General features: G+C 50.9%; 1 protein-coding gene across 1 annotated transcript; it reads left to right on the forward strand.

Moving 5' to 3' along the window:
* The first annotated feature begins 15,840 nt into the window (after positions 1-15,840).
* Positions 15,841-23,470, forward strand: PRR35 (proline rich 35). The gene is made up of 2 exons (XM_073361417.2): positions 15,841-17,539; positions 20,833-23,470. Exons 1-2 carry the CDS (start codon positions 15,921-15,923, stop codon positions 21,761-21,763), a joined length of 2,550 nt encoding a protein of 849 aa, XP_073217518.1. The 5' UTR covers positions 15,841-15,920; the 3' UTR covers positions 21,764-23,470.
* The last annotated feature ends 4,107 nt before the right edge of the window (positions 23,471-27,577 follow it).

A 27,577-nucleotide genomic window follows, 5' to 3' on the forward strand; every position in this document is an offset into this window, starting at 1 on the left:
ATTCTCTGCTCCTTGAAGTCTTTAAACTACGATTTGAGGACTTCAATAGCACAGATATAGGTGTGAGGTTTTTTGCAGGAGTGGTGGGTGAAATTCTGTGGCCTGCATTGTGCAGGAGGTCAGACTAGATGATCATAATGGTCCCTTCTGACCTAAATATCTATGAATCTATGGGCTCCATTTCAGTGGGAGGTGGAGCAGACTGGAGAAGACAATGTATTCTGTATGCAAATGGAGTATTATTCCAACAGCATCTGGAGATGCTCAAATGCTGTGAGTGAATGAGTGCTGGACCCTCGTTCATGAGGACGAAGACTTTCCAGTGATGTCTAGAGGAGGCTGAGTAAGTGAAGAAATCCCATTGAATGGCCACCATGGTGTAGGGGATCCATCTGGCAGACATTGACTGTGACACATTTATCATGGAGGAATAACCTCTGGGGTGAACAATGTTTTTAGTGACTGTAAATGTCTGACTGGTTAAAGCACTGATTTGGCCACTTCAAACACAGTGCACAGCTGTCAACAGCTGGAACTACAAGGCAGCACAAAAATGGAGAGTCTTGGTAATATGTCTTGGCCATGGGACCCATGTACTGAGCCCACCATGCATGAGCAAACAAACAAGAATTAGTAGAAATGGTGTGAAGATTCGGTGACTCTTGGAGAAGCTGGATGATCCAGTGAGGAGGAATTGGGGGAAATTCTAGGCCTCTTTTCAAGGAGCTATGGGGAACAGCTGGAGAAAAGAGGACATAGCAAGTGGCTCCATAGATGCCAACTGAGAGTAAAGTGTAAAGCAGGGTGGGACCTGATTTAAAGTTTCTGATGTTGGGATCCCAGAACAGCTTCCATCACACAGATGTGACTTCCCAGCTGGAGGCTCTCCTCTGATCACTTATACATACAAACTCATTTTAAAATCCAGTTTCCTTAAGCGGTGAGTTTTTGAGGTGAGCAGAACAGGGCTGCTTCCTCTCCAGATGCAAAGATCACATTTTGCCTTGCTAAGCAACCGTTCTGCCCCCTCCATCCCACGTTTTCCTCTCTTAATCAGAACTATTGGCATTTTCTTATGGCAAATAACCCTCGCTATGTCCCACAATTAATGCTTAAAAGCTTGAATTGTGCAACCCCTGGCTATGAAAACAGCAGGAACACAACATTTGCTAATAGCCAAAGTAGGCCCCGCGGCGAAAACACACACCATGGGAAAAATGGTTCGTATTGATCAGAATTCGTATGAGCTTGAAAACTCCCTCCCCCTCCTCTCTGTCTTGTCCTGTTCTTCTGTTTCAGTATCAGTCAAACCAAGAGGCAAAGGAAGGTGAACGATCTGGAAAAGCCACAGAGGGCAACTGGGGCAGGGTCATTACAGGTGGCACTTTCCATGATGGAGTGATGGGCCATAGAACGTCCATCACTGGGACCACCTGCAGCTTGTAGCACGGGAAGTGCTTTTTTGTTCCTTTGGTTTAGATACTAATTTAAACTGCAGGCTCCTTAGGGAGAGGTGATTGCATTTGCCTCCTTGTCAACCAATAATAATGTTGGGGCAACATAAATGCTTCTCCCATTCTCACTTTCTTCTTGCCCTTGATCATTTTTCAGGGCCATGTCCAAAAGAGCAGGCATGTGGCCCACTCTGTCTGTCTAGCAGGGAGGAGGGGAACAGGAGAACCTGGTGCATCATGATGGCCATTGTCCAGCTTTGGGATTTCAGCCTGACCAACCTGCAGGTGCGCACGTGGGTGTGTGTTTTAGCCTGTGCACATCCTGTGGAGGGTGACGTGTATGTAGTGTGAGGAGTGTGTACGGGGGTATGTCTATGATGGCAAGCAGAGTACTGGGCAGGAACAATTTGGGGTGTAGCAGGAGTGTACAAAAGTGGGTAATAAATTAACAGAATAACAATCCTTTTTCAAGCCAAGGATCTCAATGCACTTTACAAAACATTAATAAGGTCTGCAACTGCATCCATACTACCTGCCTAAAGCTCTCCTCAGACAGGTTGAGATCATTATTCCCATTTTACAGATGGGGAAACTCAGGCACAGAGAGATTGTGACTCCCTCGAGGTTAAAAAATGTATTGCTGGCCAGGCTGGGAATCCAGGAGACCTGAACTTAAATCCAGCATCCTAACTATCGGCAACATTCGCTCCCATGGAAAAAACGTTGCCCTCTTTCCAGCCAGTCATGTTTCTTCTAATTACGAGCTGTATTAATAGGCTCGTGGTGCTGCCTGGCCATTAAAGACTCAGGATGAAATCTTGGCCACACTGAAGTCACAGGCAAAATTCCCCTGGATTTAAATGGAGACAGGATTTCAACACTTAGTGTAAGTTATTTTCTGGGAAACAGAATATTCCATTAAGAAATGTCATATGGGAGTGTTCTTCCCCACCTTTAAACAATTAAAAATACTCAGAACAACCCCCCTGGGAGCTACAATCAGAAAATGGAACAATCTATTTGTATTCCAGTAAGATTAGAGGCATGAATCAGGTGTCAGGGCCGCACTGTGCAAGATGCTGGACACATGGAAATGAATCAGTACCAGCAGGGGTTTTTAAATGCCACTTTGTTCCCACTAGGAGAGCCCTGACAGCCAAGCAGATCAGATCTACATGACTGAGCAGGTTCTCTGATGCTTCAAGCAGAGGGTCCAATGTGTATTATTTAAAGACAAAATGGACAAGTAGGAATAGGGCTGCAGTGTTGATTTGCATTTACAGAGCACCTTTAAGCCATTCTGTGGAAGGGGAAGCCCAGGAACAGAGAGGTTAAGTGACTTCCCACAAGTCACATAGTAAGTCAATGGCCGAGACAGAAGTAGAACCCAGAAGTCCTAGTGCCCAGGCCCCTGTGCCTTATGCACTAGTGCAAAGCATCTGCTAAACTATGGGTGTTTTATCCAGCTCATTTAGCTCTCTGAGGACATTCCCAGAATCCTGTGGGAATGCATCGTTGTGAGGCAGTGTTTTCTAGTGGATAGAGCACTGCCCCTGGGCACAGGAAACATGGGTTCTATTCCTGGCTTGACCTGATTGCTGGGTGACCTTGGACAAGTCACTTCAGTCTCCTGTGCCTCAGTTTCCCCACCTGTAAAATGAAAATAATGATACTTGACCTCCTTAGCAAAGTGCTGCCAGATCTACTGATGAAAACCACTATGTGAGAGCTAGGCTCACTCTCTGCTCTTATTGTATGATTTGGCTAGGCTTGAAAATAAAATGTCTTGAGTGGGTACCTGTCCCCCATAAATATTTGGGTGCCTTTCAGTAGAATACATATGGCGTGATTGCTACCATCCTAACCTCCAAGGAAAATGACAGGTCTCACCAGGGCAGGTGGGAGGAACCTGGTCAAAGCTTTCGGCAGCTAGTTGGAATCCAGTTGCAGCCCTCAGTTTTTAGGAGTCCTGGGGGAAGGTTTAGGGGGTTTAATCACCAAAGAGACACTATAGCTGATGCAGCATCAGTGACACCTGGTAACTGACTGGAGTACGGCCGTGCTGGCACAGGCGCTAACTTTTGTTGGCACCAGTGGGTGCTCATACCCCTCCCCGCCCCAACTCTGCACCTCCCTACCCCCATTGGATCCCTCCCCAAATCCCTGCCCCGGCCCTGCCTCCTCCCCCAAGTGCGCTGCGTTCCCCCTCCTCCCCCCTCCCCGGCTTGCTGTGCAAAACAGCTGTTTTGTGGCGCAAGCACTGGGAGGGAGAGGGGAGAAGCGGGACCCAGTGGCATGCTAAGGGGAGGAGATGGAGCAGAGGTGAGCTGGGGCAGGGAAGGTGGGGGGTGGGGAGCTGCCAGTGGCTGCAAAGCACCCACCAATTTTCCCCCGTGGGTGCTCCAGCCCCAGAGCACCCTCAGAGCTGGCGCCTATGAGTGCTGGGACTATTCCACTCCAGGGCTTGTAGATCCTGATGTTCCAGATCCCCTAAGAGCCGAAGCTCGGGTTTGAGGCATCCCAAGCAAATGATTCAGACATCATAAATTGAGCATCACAGCTTCAATCTAGAATGAGGTGGGAGAAGCAGAGAGTCACAAGGGAAGGGCTCAAGTAATAGATCTGGGATTGGGATCTGAACTTTGGATCTGACAAGAGGGCGAGACCATGGTGCATCATGGGAGATGTAGTCTGGCCAGGGAACATGGCCCTTAGAGGAGAATGGGTGTATGAGAAAATCTAACTACATCTCCCATGAGGCACTGTCATGGCATTTCTGAATAGCTTTTGGCTGAAAGTTTTTGGATTTGGGCTGGAAATTCAGTTTTTGAAATATCACCCCAAAAAATTAAATTTTCCATGGAAATTTCTGACAAAAATGAAATTTGTTGTTAAAGGTTTCTGGGCAAACCTGCCTCCCATTTTCCAACCAGCTCTACACACACAACCATCTGTTCTATGCAATCCCTTGCCTCATTCACTATACACCAACCATCTTCAGCAGTGATTAAGGCAGGGGTCCTCCAGACAACAGCCTCCTTAAATACACTACTGTCACAAAAAGGATATGGGCAATCATGCCTAATGGTTGGATCAGGAGCCAGGGGACAAAGCCAGAGTCAGGAACCAAAGCCGGGGGCAGAGCTGGAGACAGGAAACCAGTTTGGAAGCAGGGCTGGATCAGTCTGGGTGCAGAACAAGAGCAAGGTTGGGAATGAGGCAAACTGATTGCACAAACTCCAGGGAGGTCACTGGAAGCAAAACCTGCTGTGGTTAGAAAGCAAAGAGGGGCTTTTGCTGAGGGCCAGGTTGGGAATCCCTTCCTCATACTGGCGAATTGTTACCAAAATAGGGACTCCAGAGCACTATCCTTGCATAACTACTCACGTCTGAGAGCACAGGGCTCATACTCTGGACTGTGGATTGTAAGTGTCTTTTAGATTGTTTAATGGTACCTCTGACAGTTATTCTCTCTCCGACACCTTCTCTCTTTCATTCCCCACTTTTACTGTCCTGCTCTCCCTATGCCATTCTCTCTCGCTCTCCCTCCTTCCCTCTCTCTGTTCTCCACTCTCTCTCCTTCCCTTCCTGTTGCAGTCCCTCTCACTGACCTGGCCCTTGTCCCTCTTCTCTTCTCCCTCCTTCATTTACTTCGAAGCTGCTCCTGGTGGAGGGTGCAGGGATGCTGTAATTCCCAGGCACAGGTGCAAAGTCCCTGCTGTGTTCCTGCCCCCGAGGCACATCCCCATAACGCCTTGTCTGATAGCCCAGTGGAAATAATGTATTGTGGCAGGTAGAGAAATTCAGCAGACCAAGAAGATCTGCTAGTGCAAGAACTGCTCCAAACCCAGGAGCACAAACACCTGTCCCTGTTCTCTGTGGGCCTGATCCAAAGCTCATTGACTCCCACTGACTTCATCTCTCCATCTGTGTATTTTTTCCTTCTCTCGCTCACACGCTCTATTTCTCACTCTTTCCCTCTCCTTGGTCTCTTTTCTCAGTGTTTCTGCCTTTTACTCTCTCTCTTTGCTACTTTGAGGTGGGTAGAGGTGGCAGGATCAGTGTGTTGTGTTTGCATGTAAGCCCTTGTCTCTCTCCTGTATCAAACCAGCTAGCCCTTCAGCTGACAGTCCTGCTCTCCCTTTTAATGGGATGGGGGGGGGGGGGGAGAAAAGCATTTTTCAGGCAGGATGGAAGGAGGAGGAATCAAGTGCATAGAAATGGAACAACCAGTTCCAGTCTCCCAGCAAATATTTCTGCAGCTGCCTCTGGCATATAAACAGCAAATGTTTGTGCAACTGACCTGCAAACACACTGCATAGTCCAGCAGCGCTGAGACTCCCAGCTTTCAGCTCCACCAGCACTTGATTCAGCTTTTCTTGCCCTAGAAGAGGACAAAATCTATCTCAAGCTTTTTGAGGGGAAAAGCATGAATAGACCTGGCTGTGTTAACTCATGGCCTTGAGTCTGCCACCTGTGTAAATCAGGAGTAATGCCACTGAGCAGTGCAGTTACAATACTGGGGTGAGGGAGAGGAGAATTGGGCCCATGCTGTGCACATGTAAGGGTGGGCTTTTCAAAGGAATCTGTGAGGGAATTAAGTGCTCAAGTATCTTAGCGACTGGGAGCCCAAAATTCCTTATGCTTGAAAATCCCAGCAATATGGAGTATGTATACAAAGTGTGTGTATAGATAAACCTATCATTCTTCATGGGTGTAACTGAGGGCAGAATCTTGCCACATATATATACGTATACACACATACTCATCCACGTGACCTGATTGTGATCTCAAGAACAAGGGTGTCATTCCAGAGGAACTCCATTTAAATCAATATGGATACTCAATACTACACAGGTGTTACTGAGAGCAGAATAAGGCCCCGGTTTCTAATTGTAACCTATAAAGATGCAATTATAATCAACATTCTCTGCTGACAATATAAATCTCAGCAAGTCACAAGAATCCTGAGATCATATTAGAATCACAGCCCCATAACAATCAATGCAGTCAGTTGGGAATATTTTTCCCTACAATTCTGGAAGTGCAAGGACCAGACATTTGTAAGTGCAAATCCGATGCCAAAATTAGCTGACTGCTTGAATACCATTATGAAAATCCTTGGGGCTTTGCACATACAAAATCCAGAAAGCAACTCTCTCCTTATCTCTCTCTGTAATCTATTGGCAATTTTGACTTTGGAAACTGTGGCTCTTGCCAATATAATTTAACATTTTTATTCCTCCAAATCAAAGCTACTAACTGTCCTGCAAAATGGATTCTGTATGTCTTCAGCCACCTACAAATGTTGCTATATCTCTCAGGGTTTCTAGCACAGACCAGGCCTAAAATGCAGTTCAAAACTGTGAGTAATACTGAGTAATACTTTTACTAACAAAGAAAATGACTAGAAAAAAAAATGGTAAGTACTAAATCCAGGCCCCTGGAACACCCCCCCACACACACACACACACTAAAACAGTGTATAATAAAAAGCAAATGCGGGCCCACGTGAGCTGCTTGGGGCCCTAAGCATTTGCCTAGTCAGCTTATGCCTAGTGCCCACTCTGGTCTTGGTTGAGGGGAGGCTGAGCTGGAGTGGGGTGCGAGGTGCCTGGCTGAGGGATGCAACTAACCATATTCCTGCTTTAGGTCAGTATCGCAGCCCCTACAACCAGCATGACTCTGCTCCTCTGCCAGACTAATGAAGGCATCACTGCCTCACCCTACATCCTGAGTGACGCCTCTCTCCTGCCTCATCCTCATTCAACCCTGTCCCCTCTCTAAGGCACTTTGCCCAGACACTTTGAGAGCCTGGCCAGCAGCTCGTGAGCCCTCTGATCTCTCCCCCCTGCCCCCACAATGTCTGTTTATATCTCCCCACCACCACCATTTTTTCTCTCTTTCCCCCTCTCTTCTGCCCCCCAGCCCATGTGGCAGGGCTGGGTTGGGAGACTGCCCAGGGCTGGGCCTGGAGCTGACCAGTCTTCACTCTCCCCACTTCTGGGGATTGGGCTGGACCCAGGAATGAAGCAGGAAACCCCGAAAGCGCAGTTTGCCCCCTTGCCCTCGTTTATGACTTGTGTCCATGATGTGCAGGGCAGTGTTCTTGGCCCAGCCCTGCAGGAGAGTCCCAGAGCCTGGAGTCAGTGAGTGTGGGGCAGGCGGGGACTAGGGTTGCCAGGTGTTTGGTTTTTGACTGGAATGCTTGGTTGAAAAGGGACCCCGGGGGCTCCAGTCAGCACCATTGACCGGGTCGCTAAAAGTCCGGTCAGCAGCGCAGCGGGCTAAGGCAGGCTCCCTGCCTGTCCTGGCTCTGCACAGCCCCCAGAAGTGACCGGCATGTCTGGCTCCTAGGCGCAAGGGCAGCCACGGGGGCTCCGCATGCTGCCCCTGCCCCGAGTGCCAGCTCTGGAGCTTCCATTGGCCAATGGGAGCTGTGGGGGCGGTGCCTGCGGGTGCGGGAAGTGTACAGAACCTCCTGATCCCTCTGCCTAGGAGCTGGACATGCTGGCTGCTTCTGGGAGCCGTGCAGAGCCAGGGCATGCAGGGAGCTTGCCTTAGCCCTGCTGCACCATGGACTGGGAGCCGCCTGAGATAAGCATCAGCTGGCTGGAGCCCACACCCTTAACCCCCTCCTGGACCCCAACCCTCTGCCCCAGGTTGGAATCCCCTTTTGTACCCTAACTCCTTCCCGGAGCCTGCACCCCAACACCCTGCCCTGAGTCCCCTCCTGCACCCAAACTCCCTCCTGGAGCTGTTCTCGTCCCATTCATTGGTGCGGGGAAATGGGCAGGGCACCACAAGGCTACTGGAGCCAGTGAGCACCTGGACCCATACCCCACCCATGTGCTCCCCATGGAATCTGTCCCCCACCCGGGGGAGGCTGGGGCCACAGGTCCCAGCCGGAACCTGAGCATCATGGACATGCGGCATAAATAGAGGAGAGGCACACTACACTTCAGGGATTTCCTCCTTCACTCCTGAATCTGGCACAATCCTCCTGGGAGTGGGGGAGAGGGAAGACTGGTCGGCTCCAGCCCTGGGCAGTCTCCCAACCCAGCCCTGCCATGTGGGCTGGAGGGAAGAGAGAGAGAAATGGGGGTGGGGGAGAGAGAGAGAGAGAAACTCACATGGAGAGGGAGAGATCAGAGGGCTCAGGAACTGCTGGCTGGGATCTGGAACTGGCTGGGCAAAGCGCCTTAGGGGACTGGGTGGAATGAAGATGAGGCAGGAGAGGGTGTCACTCCGCATGTAGGGGTGAGGCAGTGAGGAACTCATTAGTCTGGCAGGGCAGCAGAGTCATGCTGGTTGTAGGGGTTGAGATAGTGACTGAAAAGGGGAGGGGGGAGGTTTAAGGTTAGTTAGGCCCCTCAGCTGGGCACCTCGCTTCCCCCTCCAGCTCAGCCTCCCCTCAATCAAGACCTATCATCCCCACTCTGGCTGGGCCTGTCCTCAAGCAGCAAAACTCTTTGGCCTTCCACTCTGGTCAGAAACCTATTGATTATGCTGAAAAGAAGAAAGCCAGAAAACCCTTAATTGTAGGGGAAATTGGTCTTTTCCAGTTTTATGATTTTCACCCAGATCAAAAGGGTTCTGATCATAGTGGCGGGGCAAGGGGTCCAGCCTTGGCTGTGTTGGGGGAGAGGGCTGCCTACTGGGTGCCCAGCTTGGCCTTCCTAAGCAACAAAGTATGTGATCCTCCAGTTAGTTGAAATTGATTTTTGCAGACATACAGGCTGCTTTTTTGCCCCCATCGAAGCCCTGGCAGCAGCAGTGGGAGAGGAGGAAATTCAGTGTTCCTTGCAGCATTTCCTTCCTCAGAGGGAGCCCCCCATCCCACTCTCCGGGGCCACTCTCAGGATTGCCAACCCCAAAGGTGCAAAAAGCATATGTCAAGATCCTAGAAATCATGCTTTTAAAAATAGCTGTGTTGTGGTTTTAGTCTTTTGATTGTTTTCTCTCTCCCGTGTGCATGTGACAATGCTGGTGATGTTCCCACATTTATGAAGGTGGTTTTGCCTCCTGCTGCAGTTCTCTAACCCCCACATCTGCCCATACCCAGCAATGAATCGGTTCTAGCCCCCTTCAGTTCTGCCTATGCAAGGGTCCATCAGTTGTCCCCTGCCAACTGCTCATCAATTCTGTGATCAAATGGTCAATCTGGGTTTCAGCTTTTCACCACAATTGATAGGGTTCTGACGAGAGTTGGAGGGTGAGGGGCCCAGCCAAAGAGGGGGGATGGAGGGGCCCCCTAAACCTAACACTAAACCCAACCCTGAGGTCACTGCCTCACCCCTCTGTCCTGAGTACCAATTTGAATGGTGAATTTAGTGGAAATCAGACTTTTCCACTTTTCTGATTTTCACCAAAATTAATAGGGTTAATTTGATACCTAGAATATTCCCTAAAATGTTTCAGAGTAACAGCCGTGTTAGTCTGTATTCGCAAAAAGAAAAGGAGTACTTGTGGCACCTTAGAGACTAACCAATTTTCACGAAAGCTTATGCTCAAATAAATTGGTTAGTCTCTAAGGTGCCACAAGTACTCCTTTTCTTTTTCCCTAAAATGTTGTTATTGATTAGATGCAGCATTCAAAAGTTATAGACAGACAGAGAAATGCCATTGAGTTGACTGTAGGGCTCATTTTGTGTGGCCAATTAAATGTGCTTTATGTTAACTTAAGGGCTTTCCTGAATCAGGGCCTAGGTAGTGAGCACCCTATTGATTGTAGTGGGCTTGTCCTTCCACTCACCTGGAAGGATTGGGTCATAAGAGAATATGTTTTTATAACAGTCAATGAGTGCGGAGACTGGGCAGCAGAACTCTATGTGTGACATCTCCTTACTTGTCATGATTGCATCTTTCATCACAATGTATTGTCCCCTTCGTAGGCTATCAGGGTATCCAGGCAGTGAGCTGTAGTCTGCTCAGGTTCTTATATTGCACCTGTCTAATCTGGGAACCAAGCTGGGTGTGACACAGGCTCCTAAAGGAGGCGGTAGGAACTGCATCACTTGGGAAGTTTAACGTTGGACTGGACAAATCCCCAGTGAGTTCTAAGAGGAATAAATCTCCGAGAGACAGACCAGATGAGCTAAGCGGTCGTTCCTGTCTCTAATGTCTATGGGTTAGAACAGCAGTTCTCAAACTATGGGTCAGGATCCCAAAGTGGGTTGCGAACCAGTTTTAATGGAGTCTCCAGGGCTGGCGTTAAACTGGCTGGGGCCTGGGGCCAAAGCTGAAGCCCAAGCCCCACTACCCGAGGACGAACACCAAGACCAAGCCCCACCACGCAGGGCCGAAGCCTGAGCCCCACCACCCAGGGCTCAGGCTTCGGCTTCAGCTCTGGGTGGCAGGTCTCAGGTTATAGGCCCCCTGCCCAGCGATGAAGCCCTTTGGCTATGGCTTTGACCCCCGTCCTGGGGTGGTGGCGCTCGGGCAGGCTCAGGCTTCAGTCCCCCATCCTGGGGTTGTGTAGTAATTTTTGTTGTCAGAAGGGAGTCACAGTGCAATGAAGTTTGAGAACCACTGGGCTAGAGAGTCACTTGACCCCTCCTTTATACTACTGGGTCTGGGCAGGTAGGAATAAGCTGATGGGGGGGAGTGAGCGGAAGTGGGCAGAAAATGAGCAGACCTTTGGCTCCACCTCCTTCTACTTGCTGGCCAGCACAGTTGAGCTGATGGTGTAGGTCAGCCATAAATTACTCTGCACACAGGTGGAGCCAAGAGGAAGCCAGGGAACAACTGTCATTCAGAAGGGAGTTTCTGAAGCACCTCACCTGCTCCAGCAGTGGTGCAGCTGGTTGCCTGCCTCTTGTGGGTCTAAAGTCACAGTTCAGCCTTGTGCTTCTATGATTCGACGCGTAAGCAAAGATGGAAGCCAAACCAGGGTGCCTTCACTGTGCCTCCTTGCAGGGCTTCCACTCCAGACTGAAGAGGTCTGGATAGTTCAAAGAAATTTGAATGGTGCTTCCCTCACCCAGATTTCTAACCCCCTCAGCCATTGCTATTTATAACAGTGTGACTATCCTCAGCTGTCCGGCATGTTTGGAATTACAAAGACAGGGTATGGGCAGAAGGGTATCTTTTCACTGAGAGGTTAAGCACTATTGTCACCTCCCAGAAAGCTTGGAACTGTTATTATATTGTCTAAGTTTCTCTTCCTTCATTCTTTGGCTATTCTTCTTCTTCCAACCAAGGATATGTGGAGTGCTGCACTTCCATAGCATTTTCTATCAGAGGCAGTCAAATGCTTTACAAGTGCTCCTGAGTTAGCCTCTTCCTGCTCCTCTGAGAACTAGATCAAGAGTATTATTATCCCCATTTAACAGGTGGAGAAGTTGATGCATAAAAAGGGGGAAAGGACTTGCCCAAAGTCCCAAGGAGAGACAGCGGCGGAGCCAGAAACAGAGCCAGGTTTTCCAGACAGCGATGTCTGTGCTTGAGCCTTAAGACTGTCAAAAACAGGAGCTTTCTTTGCTATGGGTCCATCTGCTCCCATTGCTCATTTCCCCCTTGGAGTACCAGTCCTCTGGGCCATCGCAACTGGTGGCTGTAGAAATGACTGTCATGTCCCAGGAGAAGTCAGTGTGACTCACCTTCCTGTGAGGTGCTAGCGTGGGCTAGTGATTCAAGCAGGGCACTAGAAAAAGTGTGGGCAGATTCAGCACTGCATCTCCAAACACTCCACAGAGAAGGCACAGGCTGACGGTGTAGAGCGGCAGGGGGAGGCATGAATCACCTCAGTGGAGTCTATTCCCGTCTTTGCTACTGACTCCCCGTGTCACCTTGCACGAGTTACTGCCGCTCTCTCTGCCTCAGTTTCCTCATGTTGATAATGGAGCAATGATACTCTCCTTTGTAAAGTGCTTGGAGATCTACTGTGGAAGGTGCTGGGAGCAGAGTATGATTGTTATTAATACAGTATATCACCTCTGCCCCTCGTTTCCCAGAGGGGGGAACATCCTCCTGTGTTGAAACTTCACCTTACAGGTGTTACATTAGTGAACAGCAATTGTTAATATTAATGATTATTCATAAGGAGTCATCTTTAAATGTCCTTGGCACTGAGGAACAAGGGAAAGAAATCTGGAAAATACAGTTCCCCTGATGGGCCTTAAAGGGGCCTGATTCTCAGAGGGCACACACTCAGTACTCTCTGTAAAGCAGGTCCCCAAGGCTTCCAATACTGTTCTCAAGCTCCTTAATAGAAGGCCCTAGGTGCAACAGCTTGACCTGAGTGGTATGGTGGGTGTGGGGGTATCCTGCAAACAGATCCTGACCAGGGGAGAAGGTTTGCATGGGAGTCACAATGCCACTTTGGAGGGAGCAGGTTTCCTTCTGCAAAACCTTTTCCCATTCCCCCTGGAGGGCTCCTGAATTTCCAGCCAACAGGAGCTGAGCAGATTGCTTCTCCTAATGGCTCCGGCTGCCTGTGTCAGTGGCAACCTGGAGAAGCCGCTTCCAAGATCCCCTGCTCCTCCTCCTCCTCCTTCCCAGGGCAGTTTGCTCACATTTGCAGAGCTGGCAGCATGCACGCAGGTGTCCCAAAGTTAATGCCAAACAGACTCCAAGAGCCTGTCAGATCCCACAGGCTGTGGCTGCGGGTAGGAAGGCAGCTGCTCCTGCTGGGAGGGCTCTACCTCCCTCTGCACAACCGTGGGGTCAAATCTGCCCTTGGATCTGCATGGACAGCTCCCATTCATGTCAGTAGGAGCCTCTTGTGTAAGTCCCAGGGCAGGATTGGACGCCTAGAAATTAAGTGGATCGGTTTCATGCGGAGTCCTTGTTTTCTGTCTTCACGTTGCAGAAGAACAGTCCCTTTCCCCAGAGTCACTGCAAGAGTTTTCTTTTGTTAACGGAAGACAAAATATTGCATTGACTCCCAGAGGGGACTGGATGGTTCCGGGGCTGGCAATGAGACATTTAGTTGGGGATTGGTCCTGCTTTGAGCAGTGGGTTGGATTAGATGATCTCCTGAGGTCCCTTCCAACCCTGATATTCTATGATGCTATGATTCTATGATAGGGAGACTATGGCTCCTGTGGCCTATGGTTCCATAAGTGACTACTGATTTGGAGGGCCACCGTTTTGGGCATCAGAGAGCGGGTGCTCAGCATTCCGAAAGTCAGCCCCCATTAAGGAACAAAATCTCTAGTCACTCTTGCAAAATTAGGCCATGGTTCCAACGTGGCATCCCGGCGGAGTCAGTAGGGAGTGGAAGCTACCACCAGCTGATGACTGGTGTCCTCTGTGAGATGAGGTGGTGCCTTCAATCCAGCTCTTAGGGCTGCAAAACCTCCAGGATTGTCCTCCAGAAATTAAAGATTAATCTGTAATTAAAGATTATGTCATGTGATGAAATCTCCAGGAATTCATCCAACCAAAGTTGGCAACCCTATTAGTGAAGGCAGACCACATCACTCAGCCTCTCTGTGTCTTAGCTCCCTGTCTATAAAAGGGGCTAACAGTCACAAGGGGTGTTGTGAGGATAGCTATGTAATTGACTGGGAGGTGCTCAGGTCAGACCAGGTAGGTATCTAAGATAGATAGATTTGCTGCTATTTGAAAAAGGGACTTTTCCCAGAGTCGCTCTAAGGATTTTATTTTCTGGTATGCATGGAAGAAAAGCATACTGCACAAAACCCCAACAATAGGGAAGGCCGGACAGCTCAGAGGCTGACCGTGAGACCACACTAGCACTGGAGTTTGCAGAGCGGAGGGAATAGGACTTTCACTAAACTGTATTTCTTTATATGCTTTTATTTCTCATATGCTCCCAGCTTCTGAGCTGAAAAGATGCCAAACGCACTGGCCTGGAATTTCACTGAAGAGGAAGATAGGGTGACTATAGGTTTGTCTGTAAGTCAGTTAAAGCTTAATCTCAAGAGTACAACCACCAGGAGAGCTAGCTGGGGTTTGCACAAAGATACCACAGTAATCAGGGACAGGGGAATGCAGAGAGGAGCGTGACTCTCCATTGGGGTTTCAAGAAAGTCTGAAATTGAAATCAGTAAATTGGACTTTAAAGGGCACCATTTTCAGAAGTGGCCTGTACACTTGCCCCTGCAATATTGTCTCTATGCATGTCAAACTGCATTGTGCATGCCAGTTAGGTAACTGCCCATCTAATCCCTGACTTGACAGAGGTGTATAAATCATGAGTGATGTGGAGAAAGTGAACAGGGAAGTGTTACTGACCCCTTCATGTAACACAAGAACGAGGTGTCACCCCATGAAATTAAGACAGCAGGTTTAAAGCAAACAAAAGGAAGCACTTCTTACAACGCACAGTCAACCTGTGGAACTCATTAGCATGGGATGTCATGAAGGCCAAAAGTATAACTGGGTTAAAAAAAGAATTACTGTAGATAAATTCATGGAAAATAGGTCCATCAATAGCTATTAGCCAAGATGATCAGGGATGCAACCCCATACTCTGGGTGTCCTTAAACCTCCAACTGCCAAATGCTGGGACTGGATGACAGGGGATGGATCACGCGAAAATGTCTTGTTCTGCTCATTCCCTCTGAAGCATCTGGCACTGGCCACTGTCAGAGACAGGACACTGGGCCAGATGGACCATTGGTCCATATCTTGTGTTATGACATGTGTGCAGATGTGCTTTTGTACATGCAAATGGTACATGTGCTATTTGCGGATAGTGTTTGAGAGATCACTTTACATTTTTGAACCAAAATTTCAAGGGCTTCAGGCACTCATGACTACAGTGTATATATTTCTGCCATTCTGAAACTTGACAAGTCCCATTGTGTTGTCACACAAATGTGTATTGTGTTACAGCAAGGAGCAAAGTGTTGCTAATCTATATTCAGCTCAACAAAATAGTTTTCATGTTGATTTTACCTCTGAGTCCATGCAAGCAGCATTAAGGCAACTAGGCCAAATCCATCCTCCGTTGTCTTCAATGGAGCTGCCCCAGAAATGAGTTTGAGCCAGCATCTTTTGCAGGCCTAGCGTGGCAATATGGCTGCTTTACTTGGTCCCTTAATCACACCGGAGTCCACCATACTGGTCCCTGCTGCAATGCAGCTCAGAGGCTGGGAATGGAAATGGCCTGACACACGCTGTACATAACCCAAAGCTCTCCAGAGCAGAATAGTCTCATCTGGACAGATCACAGCTGTAAATTAGAGTAATAGAATATCAGGGTTGGAAGGGACCTCAGGAGGTCATCTAGTCCAACCCCCTGCTCAAAGCAGGACCAATCCCCAATTTTTGCCCCAGATCCCTAAATGGCCCCCTCAGGGATTGAACTCACAACCCTGGGTTTAGCAGGCTAATGCTCAAACTCCTGAGCTATCCTTCCCCCCACTTTTATTCTTCCTCTGACTTTTGCTGTGTTGTCCTCTTTCAGGATGTGCAACGGTTCCGGGCCGTGACCTTTAACATCCAGAATCAACCCTGCTGGGTGCTGTCCACACCACGTCCACCCCTGCAGCCATGTCGAAGGACGAAGTGAGCTGCAAGCTGACGTCGGTCTACAAGCACAAGGAACGAAAGCCTAAGAAGCCCCATTACATCCCAAGGCCATGGGGGAAGCCGTACAACTACAAGTGCTTCCAATGCCCTTTCACGTGCATGGAGAAGTCCCACCTGTATAACCACATGAAGTACAGCCTGTGCAAGAACTCACTTTCTCTGCTCATCGAGTCCGACTGGCCCTACAAGAAGGGGAACTTGCTGCACCCTGAGCTCCGTCTCCTGCAGGCCACGGAGGCTTCCCGGCTTCGCGGGAGGAGACACGAGCATGAGGCCTGTGAATCCCCGGCTGTGGCGAGAGGCATGGCTAATCCCAAGCAGGCCACAGATGGGGATGGTGAAGGTGACAAGGTGGCGGCAGCGGCTGAAGCCGTGCCTTCAGGAGGGATGACCACAGATGCCAGCCAGTTCCAAGAGGAGGAGGAGGAAGATGTTGCCGGGCTGCTGAGGGAGATGGATGCAGGAGAGAAGAAGGAGAAAGTGAAGGAGATGGGTTGCCTTGGTGACCCAGCCGAGCCAGACTCCCTGCTCTTCAGGTTCAAGAACAAGAGGGACAAGCCTTGCAAAGAGGCTGAGCCCGACTTCATCATCACGGATGTTTTCTCCCTGAAGAACCATGCGACGAAGGGCAAGGAAATGGCTCCTCCAGAGATAGAAGCCAAGCCAAAGCATTGCAAGGGGCCAAAAAAATGCCTGGGGAGTGGCGGGGTCCTCATGGAGCAGTGGAAGCTGGTCGCCAATGGACAAAGAAGGGGCACCACTGAAGTCTCCTCACCATGTACCGAAGGCAACATCATCCCCTGCTATCCCCCTCCAGCCTACAGCGACTACCATGAACCTCAGGGCCTCAACCTCTCATTGCTGGGTATCAACTACCCGCTGAACCCCGGCCTCTTCTCCTATCTCGGTCCCAGCATGGTCAATAGCACCACGCCACACCCACAGCTGACCCAGCTGCCCTTCCTGGCCTCCACCGCCCAGCTGATGCACCCACACGCTGGGCACTTCCAGCCCCTGCAGACCCCTGAGCGATCGGCCTTCCTCCCACGATTCTACTACCCCCTGCTCTTTGAACACACCTTTGGCTCAGCAGAAAGCAAGACGATGGCAGGCAAAGCAGAGGCCCAGGCACCAGCAGGGTCTGCCATGCCCACTCCTATCCAAGCCAAAACCATGAATGAGCCACCAAAGGCAGAGCTGCTGAAGGTGCCGGTGCTGAAGGCTAGTCTTCCTTGGGCGAAAGGTGTCAGGGAGGAGCCATCTCCTGACCTCAGCCATAAAGCCATGCTGGTCGAGGAGGAAGAGGAGAAATGGCTGGCACAAGAAAAGGAAAGCAACTCAGCCTTGGGTATCAACAGCCTCCGCAAAAAGCCAGTGTCCGACATCCACCAGAACCCTGTGGGGATAAAAGATGGGGCCGTTCTCCCCAACAGCATCAGGAAGGCAGAGTTACCAGTGGTCGCCTGCTTGGAGAACACTGGCTGCTTAGCCAGCTCCTTGAAGAGGAAGTTCACTGGGGGAGGACTTGAGTCCATGGGATCTGAAATGCTGATGCCTGGAAAATTAGGCCACCAAACCAGGTAGGATACAATCAGTCTCCTTATCTAATATTCCACCAGACTTTCCACAAACGATCAAGGAAGGCTTATGCAGGGTTGCTGTCATCCCCTCCTTGTCCTTTCCCAATCATTTTTTTAATCACTTGCCTCTTAAAACTGAGTCCTGCACGAAAAAGGCAGATCACCATCAGGACATGGCAGTCTCACCTGCCAGTGGAGTCTTTCTGTGGCATCAGTGGGTTTTCTCCAACTCTTATAGTCCCTTTGTCCTTGTTGGAACTTGAAGTCTTCAGCAGCCATTAGGATATTAGAACTCAAGTAGTTCTTCCTCTCTCTGCAGAACCTAACAGTGGGCCAAATCTTAAGGCTTTCGCTCAGTTGTTATTCAGTCCTGATGTAGGCAAATTCCTGTGGACTTTGCCTGAGTACCTCAGTCAACACTGAACGAAGGCTTCAGCCTTTTGCTCCAGATTTATTAAAACAGGGGCTCACTTTGTTATGACAAAGACAGCAGCGTACGGTAGTGGACTGACCACTCAGCTAAGTGCTAAGAAAACCTGAGCTCCCATCCCAGCAAGTGGTGCTGTGGATGCACTGCAGAAAATCAGGCCCTTGGTGTGTAGCTTTGGACAAGTCACTTTGCCCCCTGGGTGCCTTGCTTTCCCCATCTGTAAAATGGAACTAATGGCTAGTATTGGTACAATGCAGCATGACTGACCCCAAGCTTTCAAAAGTCAGGCCCAACAATATCATGAGATTGGCTTTAAAAACCCTGCGATTTTAAAAGAGAATCAATTTGTACTCTTTTTACCTGCCTTCTGGTTTTGGAGCCTTTAGGGGTCCCATTTTCAAGCTTTTACCAGAGAACTAGAAACTTACTTTTTTTTTATAGTGAAAGCTGAAATCCTCATCTAATCATGTGGCTCCAGGAGCTGGATGCTTTAAGGGTAGCAGAACTATTGCAAAACTCACTATAGAATCATGAGAGTTGGCAACATGGAAGGTGCTAAATAGATAAGTGCTAAACACAGTAAAAGGTGTTTTATCTGGCACTTCACCAACCGGAACTATAAACCAGCATTTCTGACCTTCATTGAAATTCCAGTTTATAGTCTGTTTGGCGCGGGGCCGGCAGAGGGTTGGGGCGACAAAGGAGTGTGGGGCGTGGGCTGTGGGAGGGAGTTTGGATGTGGGAGGGGGCTCAGGGCAGTGGGTTGGGGCATGGGAGAGGGTCCTGGGTGCCGGATCCAGTGGCTGCTCACCTTGGGCAGCTCTCCGCAAGTGGTGACCTGTCCTGGCTGCTCCTAGGCAGATGCGTGGCAGGCAGCTCAGCGTGCTGCCCCTGCCCCGCCCTGAGATCTAGCTCCGCTGCTCCCATTGCCTTGGAACTGCAGCCAATGGGAGCTGCGGGGGTCCGCCTAGGCGCAGCCGTGACGGGTTGCCCAAGGTGAGTGTCCCCCAGATCCAGCACCCCACACCCACTCTCACACCCGAACCCGCTGCCCTGAGCCCCCTCCCACACCCAAACTCCCTTGCAGAGTCCACACCCTGCACATCCTCCCACACCCAAACTCCCTCCCTCTTAGTTAACTGGCATTTTTCACTTACTGGCACCCCTCTTTCCCCCAACATGCTGGATAAAACAGATTTTACTGTATTAGTATGTGTCCTCCTACCAAACAAAACCCCAGTTTTTCTCACTAAAACACCACCTCACAAAGACCTCTGCCCCACAGCCAATGCCAGCCAGTCACTGACATGAATCAGACTACAGATCAATCAACAAAGCCAGGCTAACAGTGAACTCATGGTCATGTTTTAAGCCTATCAGAAATACAGGGGATTTAGAGCCCCAGCCTCTCCAACCCTGGATGACAAGGATTTCCATAGGCTAGGTCACCATCTTCCTCCATCCTGCTGGAGGCATCCTTTTAATTACGAATAGCTCCCCAAGAGGAAGATGACCCAAAACTGACCTTGGCCAACTCACTAAGGCCTAGATCCTCAAAGGTATTTAGGTGGAATTTAGGAGCCTAAATACCTTTGAGCGTCTGGGCCTTAGTCTCTCTGTGCCTCCGTTTCCCATCTATACAGTGGGGATTACAGCCCTGCCCTGCCTCCCTGGGTGTTATGAGGATTACTCACCAAGTATTGGGTGATGCTCAGGTAGATGGTAATGAGGGCAAGACAGGTTTGGTAAGTATTCTGAGGAAAACAATAGCAGGAGCAAGTGGGAAACGTGATCCATGTTTCCATTTGTTCCTTTACACTGCAGGCAGCAGTGCCCAATCCTGACAAGCATCTTCTGTGCCCATTCAGGCAACCCAGGCTGGTGAGGAGGAAGAAATCTCAGTTTCCTAGGGCACCTGGGAGCAGTCATAGAGTTTAAGGCCAGAAGGGAACATCAGATCATCTAGTCTATCCTCCTGTATATCATAGACCACCAAACACCACCAAACCCAACAACCAGAATTAGAGCAAAGTATTCCAGCCCTCAGGAGACTAAATCACAGGCAGAGAACAGGAGAGACTAGGGTACACCCTTGCCTGAGGCCTCTGCAATCACTGATGTTTTCTGAAATGCCAGTCAGTTAATGTTAGAAGCCCCCTATCTTGCCCCTTGAGGGCACACCTTGTGGATAGGATATTCTCCGTGTGTTGTGGATTGTTATTTTTCATGTCTTGGGAACAGATTATTCTCTAGCCCTCTTGTCTTTCTCCCCATTCCCTGCTCAGTCTTCTCCCAAGTCCACCTGTATGCAGAGGGCATATGCTGATCTGTGACTGGGTCATGAAATTACTAGAGGTCTGCATCATAGGATGGGCCATTTTAATTGGCACACATCCATCTGACCCAAGTATATGTGGGATGAGGCTGCCTCTGGCTGGCCCCGGGGCAAGGTGTCCAGCTTAGCAGAGTTCCATCGCAAAGTCTGGCAGCACAGCTGCAGAAATTAGTTTGCTGGAGCTGTCCCTTCCAATATCTGAGAGGCCTTAGACACCACCCATTAGCTGTTATGGACATTTAGTTCATAGAATGGTTGACATCCCACTAAAGTGAAGTCATGTGAAGCTTCCACTGGCTTCAACTAGAGTTGTGGGTGCTCAGCACCACTCAAAATCAGGCCCCAGGTGTCTGAGATTGGGCACCGGAGGATGGAAGCACACAAAATTAGCTGGCGCTTTTGGAAATGCTGGCCTAAGTGATGTGCCCAAGGCCAACCAGCGAGTCAGTGGTAGATTCAGCATCACTTAAATGGGCTCTCCTGTCCAATTATTATTTCTGTTTTTGTCTCCTTTCCTTTTCTCTCCAGTGGTTTGAGAGCCACCCCCACCCAGCTCCCAAAGTCCCTGGACCACTGGCACATGGAATTTCATGCCTGCATGCTTGAAGACCAGGAGAAGGCCAGTGGCTCTGATGTTCTGTCCCCTGTGATTACGGCCTCTGATCACCCCCTGTGTAAGCAGAACAAAGTACATGGGACTTCCATCAGCACAACAGACCCAGAGGCCACAACTGTGCTCATCGGGGACCTGTCAAAAACCCTGGAGGAGTACCAGGAGGTGGAGAAGAAACTCTCTGACTTGGCAAAGGAAGACACCCCTGGGCAGAAACAGCTGAGGGAACAGCTGGTCAAAATCCGAAGGGAGCTCTATCACATCCACCAGGCACTGGAGAAAGCCACTAAGCCCCATGAAGGCCCTCTGGACCTCTCGGTGAAAAGGTCCCCAGAGGGCTCTGAGAAGGGCCACCAGGCCAAGAAAGAACCCTGCAAGGCCAAACTAGAAGATGAGAGGCTCCAGTGCAAAGAGCAAGGTGCCATAAGCAGGTGCTTGGCAGCCAGCGAAGCCAGGGATGGGGATGGGATGCCAAATTGCCTTCTGGATGCTGAGAACAAAACCATTGACCTGCTGATCAAGATGAGCCGGTCAGAGAACCTCCGGGCATCATCCTCCGAGGCCCACCTGGGTGCCGTGATCAAAGCCGAGCTGCTGCCCCTCAGCGTGCCCCTGGAGCTCCGTCACGTCATGGAGCCCTACTACAGCCGCACCACCAAATGCGAAGCAGACTCCAGTGTGCTGCTCTGCACAGACGGGAGAGCCAGTGCCACCCAAGGCTCTCAGATCCCGGGGACTGAGGAAAGGCCACTGAGCTGCCGAGCCATGCAGCACTCCCTGTCCTGTGGCCTCCCCAGTGAGACAGACACTGGGTGTATCCACAGCCCTTTAAACGCAGACCCATGATCCCGCTGGGCTCCTGCCCAGAGCTCTGCGCATTCGCTGATAACCTCTTCTCACTCTCAACCACCCCAGCCCGCTCCCACCAGACAAAGGCTTAGCTGCTGCCTGACTGCGAGGCCACATAGCGCTTTGCTCTCTAACTACCCATGACAGGTTCCATAAGGTGTAAAAACCAATCCCCTCTTCATCCCTCTCCCAGCTGCTGTGCACAGCGCTCATGGGCTCTACACATGCTGCTGCCCACGTCCTGAGCCCGCAGCTCCTTCCACTCGAATGCAAGGCAGTGGGCGAGGAAGGGCAGGGGCTTCAGTGTAACTGAGGCTCAGCAATCTTCCTCCTCCGCAGCCACACAGATGGGGTCTTTTCTTGTGGCTGATTGTAGAGACTTGGGGGACCCCCAAAAATCAGCATCGGTGAATCAGCAAAGCCCGAGACAGATGATCTGAGACAGGCCTGGCGTCTGCTGAGCCCTACAGAACAAAGAGCTGAGTCTGAAATGAACTGTGACCATCTCATCTGAGAAAGCTGAGGCAGGGAGCTTACAGCTGCTGTGGGGTAGCCATAGGGAGCTGATACCCGGATTAACCTCACTGCATGCTGGATGGTTTCACTTGCTCCATATAATAAATCTGAGAGCAGCTGTGGCTGTAGCTATAAGACTGATCCTGAAGGAGAGACTTTAATGTTGGGGCATCCTCTCCCCTTTGAAACTTGCTCCACAGTGCTAGAAGGCTGCATCGTACTCAGACATCTGGTGAGCAGTGGGGACATGGTCTTGTCCAGGAGCTTGGCCACTCTTAGAGGGCCTGGCCCTTTCCTTTGTCTCACATTTAAATACCCGTCCCTGCACTGTACCCTGATATGAAGTCATTTCAGAGGCAAAGCCCCAGATCCAGTCCCTGGCATGCCATCTCCTGGAGAAGCAGCCACTCCCCAGAGCTCCTTTTTGTTTATTAAATATTACCCCTATCTATAAGGACATGAATCCAGATAATAAGAGGGCCGAAAACCCCGGTGATGTAATCAGCAGGGTGGGGGCAGCAGAGCAGTCTGAGGCGCTCCTATCAGTGAGGCGGCTCCTTTGCTATAATGATTTGAAAGAAACTTCGGCTTTCAAGGCCTCCTAGAGATTCCAGCTGGCCGGCTGGTCCCTGCTGCACTGAGCTGACCCTCTGGGAGGCTCTCTCATCTCCAGTCAGTTGCTCGCATGGAAGAGGCTTCTCCAGAAGTGCCGAGGCAGCTGGGCAACAGTGGTCTGCCCAACAAGCCAGCAGAGCCCCTGTGACTTTCAATACTGGGTAAGACCCCCACCTCTCCGGAACTTCACCTTCTCCCTGTGTGTATCTTCCTCATTGGACTGTAGGATTCCAGAGATGCTCATTGCTGGAGTCTCCTGCTTCCTGGTCTGCTTCTGCCACTACCCATTCATCAGTGGTAACAAAGGGAGAATGGATTCGGCACAGGGACTTCAAATCACCCCACTGCAGAGATCCATTCCGGTACAGGAGCATGGATATCCGCCCCCATGTCTCCCATGCTTTTGACAGAAAAACCCAGCTTCCCAGAGGTCCCCTGGCCTTCTGAAGAGCAGTGTCCATCCACTGAAACCAGTGCTGCCCACAGAGGTGAAAGTAAGCCGGTCCGGTCCGGTAAGGCGTACCAGCAAGAGCCGGTACACAGCCAACCGTACCGGCAGGGGGCAGCTTCCCCAGGCCAGCGATTTAAAGGGCCCAGGGCTCCCCGCAGTGGGCGGAGCCCCGGGCCCTTTAAATCGCCACCAGAGCCCCACTGCCGGAGCCCTGGGGTAGCAGCAGCGGCCAGGAGCCCCGGGCTCTTTAAATTCCTGTCCGAGCCCTGGGGCTCCCGGCCACCACCACAGCTACCGCTACCTTGGGGCTCCAGTGGTGATTTAAAGGGCCCGGGGCTCCCAGCTGCCAGTACAACAGCTGGAGCCCTGGGCCCGTTAAATCTCGATTTAACGGGCCTGGGGATTTAAAGGTCCTGCCTCTTCCGGTTGAGGCCCCACCCACTTCTGGTTGAGGCCCCACCCCCCTGCTCAGGACTCTGGCATACCAGTAAGTCCTTTAAGTTACTTTCACTCCTGGCTGCCCACATAATGATTTCCAAAGATAGGGCCCCATTCTACCTCTCCCATCTTTACAATCATCCCATCCACTAAAGAGGCAGCGGTTCCAGCAGTCTAGACCAGAGAACCATAACTAAGTCTAGCTGGTGGCTGGATCTTTTGACTTGCGGGGCAGAAGATGGGGGAAACAGGTCAAAGAGTAGAACCACCCCACAAGAAGGGGCCGCAGCCGCAGAACAGAGCAACCCCTTGCTTTAGACAATGCTTGTACTCTGCAAAGGGGAAGTGAATGTGGAGAGCTTTGCTGCCCCTGGGTGAAGAGGGAAGACCTTCACATGAGATGTAAGGCCCCCATATAGTTTCTGGGCATCTGAGGAACCATGGTGGACTGTCAGCTGGAAGTATTGCATAACACTGAGCCTATGGCAATGGCTGTCTGCTGAGTGCAGGGACGTAGTGCATCCACTTGATCTAAAATGTGCATTTCTATGCAGTCCTGCCTGGCTAGTGGCCATGACACAAGGGGAGGGACAAGGACTTTATTCGGGGGATGCAGGCGAATGCCAGGCCCTAAGGATGTTTAGAGCCCACAGGGACTCTCGTTGTCTACAGAGCTGTCAGACTTTGCTCACTGGAAGGCACCTGTCCTGAAGGGGTGTCTGTAAATGAAGCGTGCCCCAGCCAGAAAGGGCAGCATCTCCAGCAGCACAGCAACCCTAGCAGGAAGGACAGCAGATGAAGCACGTCCAGATGCTAAAGGCTAGCACCTCTAAGAGCATGCTAAGCTGGCAGTGGGTAATGCCCCTCCATATTAAGAGGGCAGTTGCAACGTAGCTTGACCTACACCATGCTGGCACATGCTTACAGCCCAAGTCATGATAGCAGCACAGAGCCCTCAGACTTGACACAGGAGCCAGGTGGGGGCTCCTACACAGATTAGTTTCTTTCCATGCCACAATACAACTTTTGCATGTTGTAATGTCCTTGACAAACTTGCCACTCAGTCTTCTGCCCCACTATTGCAGTGGGAGGCACCTTGACACATGCCAGCTGAGTTCCCCACCGGCAAGGCTACCACGTTCCAACAAGGTCATCCCCTCCCCAGGCTAATGCTAGCCCCCTTCTACTTCTGGGCAACTTCAGCGCTCCCAGAGTTACATGAGCCCTGGCTGGGACATGGCTGAACTGGGGTACAGGGGAGAAGTCAGAGAAAAGGGATGGTCCTGGAACTTCTGTAGATTCCTAAATGGGAATCTTTATCAGAGGCTCTGCCCCCCTCGATTTCAAGGGAGGCAGGAGCAGGGCCATCCAGGCCTTGCCCAAGCATCAAGTCAGCGACAGAGCTGGGATCAGAACTCAGGAGGGCTCATGTTCAGACCACTGGACCATGCTGCCTTTTGTAGCCTCTCTCCTGTAGCTGACATATTGCTTGAATATGAATAACTCCTCGCCACCCAGCTCCTCACCCCAGCCCCTACTGGAACGCAACCACCACGGGAATGCCCCAGGGCTCTCCTTAGGCACTGTTGGACTGTGTGTCGGCTACTGACAGTCACGTCCGATGGAGCAATCTGTACATGGTAGGTTATTTATTTCTGTAGAAGACAGTTGCTGATGGAGGAGTGGCTGGCATACGCAATGGGTGCGGGGTGGAGACTAGTCACATGTTATTTATTGTTCACAGTTTTAAGAATGTAAAAGTATTAAAAATTACCTTAAAAATGAAGGAATTCCTCAGTCCTTTTGTTAGCGTCTCCAGAGCCAGCTGCTATGGGAATTGCATTCTTGCCCCCTCCCGCTCCTGTGGCTGCAGTTTTATAACAGCAGTACTACTTAGTACATATGCAATGAATATCCCTCCCCTAGTGACTGGTTTGTTACAGATCAACAGATCAACAACTGACCATTGCTAGCTGATGTTGCAGTGGTCCCCAAACTTTTGAGGGTCATGCCCCTCTACCCCCTGTCTGCGGTAAAGGGGCCAAGGCCGGGTCCACGACTGGGGGTGGATCTGGGGATGGAGCCAGGGGTGCTGGAACAATTTGTATAGTGGGTGTGCTGAGAGCCATTGAACCAAACTGTAAACCCTGTATGTGATGGAAACCACTTCAAGCCAGGGGTTGCGGCAGCACCCCTAGTTCCGGCACTTATGGATGGAGCTGTGGCCAGGGGCCAAGGCTGGGGGCAGGAGCAGAGCTGGGGGCTGGGTGGTGCTCCATTTCCACCCCCCATGGGGGCTATCCCAGCCCACTGCACCCCCTTAGTGTGTGTGCCCCACAGTTTGGGGACCTCTGTGCCAGTGGAATTTCTCCTTTCTGCAGAGGGCACTTACAGCCGCCCAGACTGGACTCCAGAGTCACCATCCCTGCAGAAGGGAAGTGACAAACAGCAGGGACGGATCCAGGCCCTACTGAGGCAGATGCTGGAGACCCAGCAGAGATGAGGAGGCAGAGACGGGGAGACCCAGGTCTACCTGCATAACTACCTGCACAACTGCATAACTACCTGCATAACTATTTGATAGAGCTGGCTGAACAGCAACCATGTTTATTTAAGCTCCTGTGGGAAGAAATTGGTAGAGGCTGTAGGGAGCGAGATAGAAAGGGAGGTACCAGGGCCAGGAGGCCAGAGGCCTGGCTAAAGCAGTGCTATGCCTGCAGATGAAGGGGACAGCGACAAGAAGACTGCCCCTACCTGTACAGGAAAGAGAAGCTTCACCCAGAAGGCAGGAAAATAAGAAAGCCCAAAAAAGTCCAACCTGTGGGGAGTACAGGAAAGGGAGGGACGTGTTTTGCCTGTGGTCAGCAGGAGCACCCAGAGAGTGAGGTGTGAGATGTGAGGTGAAGGCTAGCCCAGGGGAAGGGGCTGGACAAGAGAAGGTCAATGGGAGGCCTACTGCCAATGCAAGGCAACGAGTTTGCTTTGGGTGCTATGAGGTTGGCCATATAAAAAGGCATTGCGCCCTTCAGAGAGGGAAAACATGGATCCCAGTGAGACTGGATAAAGGGAGTTACAAGAGAAAATGATTGGGACAGAGAGGACCCGGGTGGACATAGGAACAGCCACAGAGGTGCAGCTGGCTACTGTGAGGAAAGGGTATTGGAGAAGTCCGGGGAGCAAGTGAGGTAGCTCTGGGGAAGCTAGCAGTCACAGAGTAGGCCCTACGAATGGTTGAAGAGGACCTGGAGTTCCAGAGGGAAAAGTTTAGGAATGCCATGGAGGACCAGGGTAATCTGCATCTCCGGGTGGGAGAAGTGGAACAGGAGGGGGATGACCTGCGAGCCCAGCTTTGGCAGATGCAGGGCAGGAGGCATCCCTTCCCCCAAGGATTACAGACTTGAGGGAGAGCGTGTGTGATGTGGGGTCCGCCCAACACTGACCCTAAGACGTCAGTTGGGCCCAATTCACTGCCAGGCTGCAGTTGAAGGAGGAGACAAGCAAGGATTTAGACACAAGGCTCAGCAGGACAGGGACAGATGGGGCCTGTATAAGCCAGGATGCTGGGAACAGAAGGGGCTGCAGGATGGCAGGCTCCCATCACTCCCTGAGAGGGCAGAGGTGTGCTAAGGACTACAGAGGGAAGGCTATGGTTACTGCCTGGGAGGATGGAGTTGGGAGGCCAGCGAACCCAGAGAGTAGGGAAGCCAGGAAGGTAGAAGGCTCCTGGGAATAGCAGCAAGAAATAGTAGTGTGGGCCTTGGCTGCTAAGCTGAGGGCCCCTGAGCTGGAAC

This window comes from Lepidochelys kempii, chromosome 10, assembly GCF_965140285.1.
Source record: "Lepidochelys kempii isolate rLepKem1 chromosome 10, rLepKem1.hap1, whole genome shotgun sequence".
NCBI classification, from domain to species: domain Eukaryota; kingdom Metazoa; phylum Chordata; order Testudines; family Cheloniidae; genus Lepidochelys; species Lepidochelys kempii.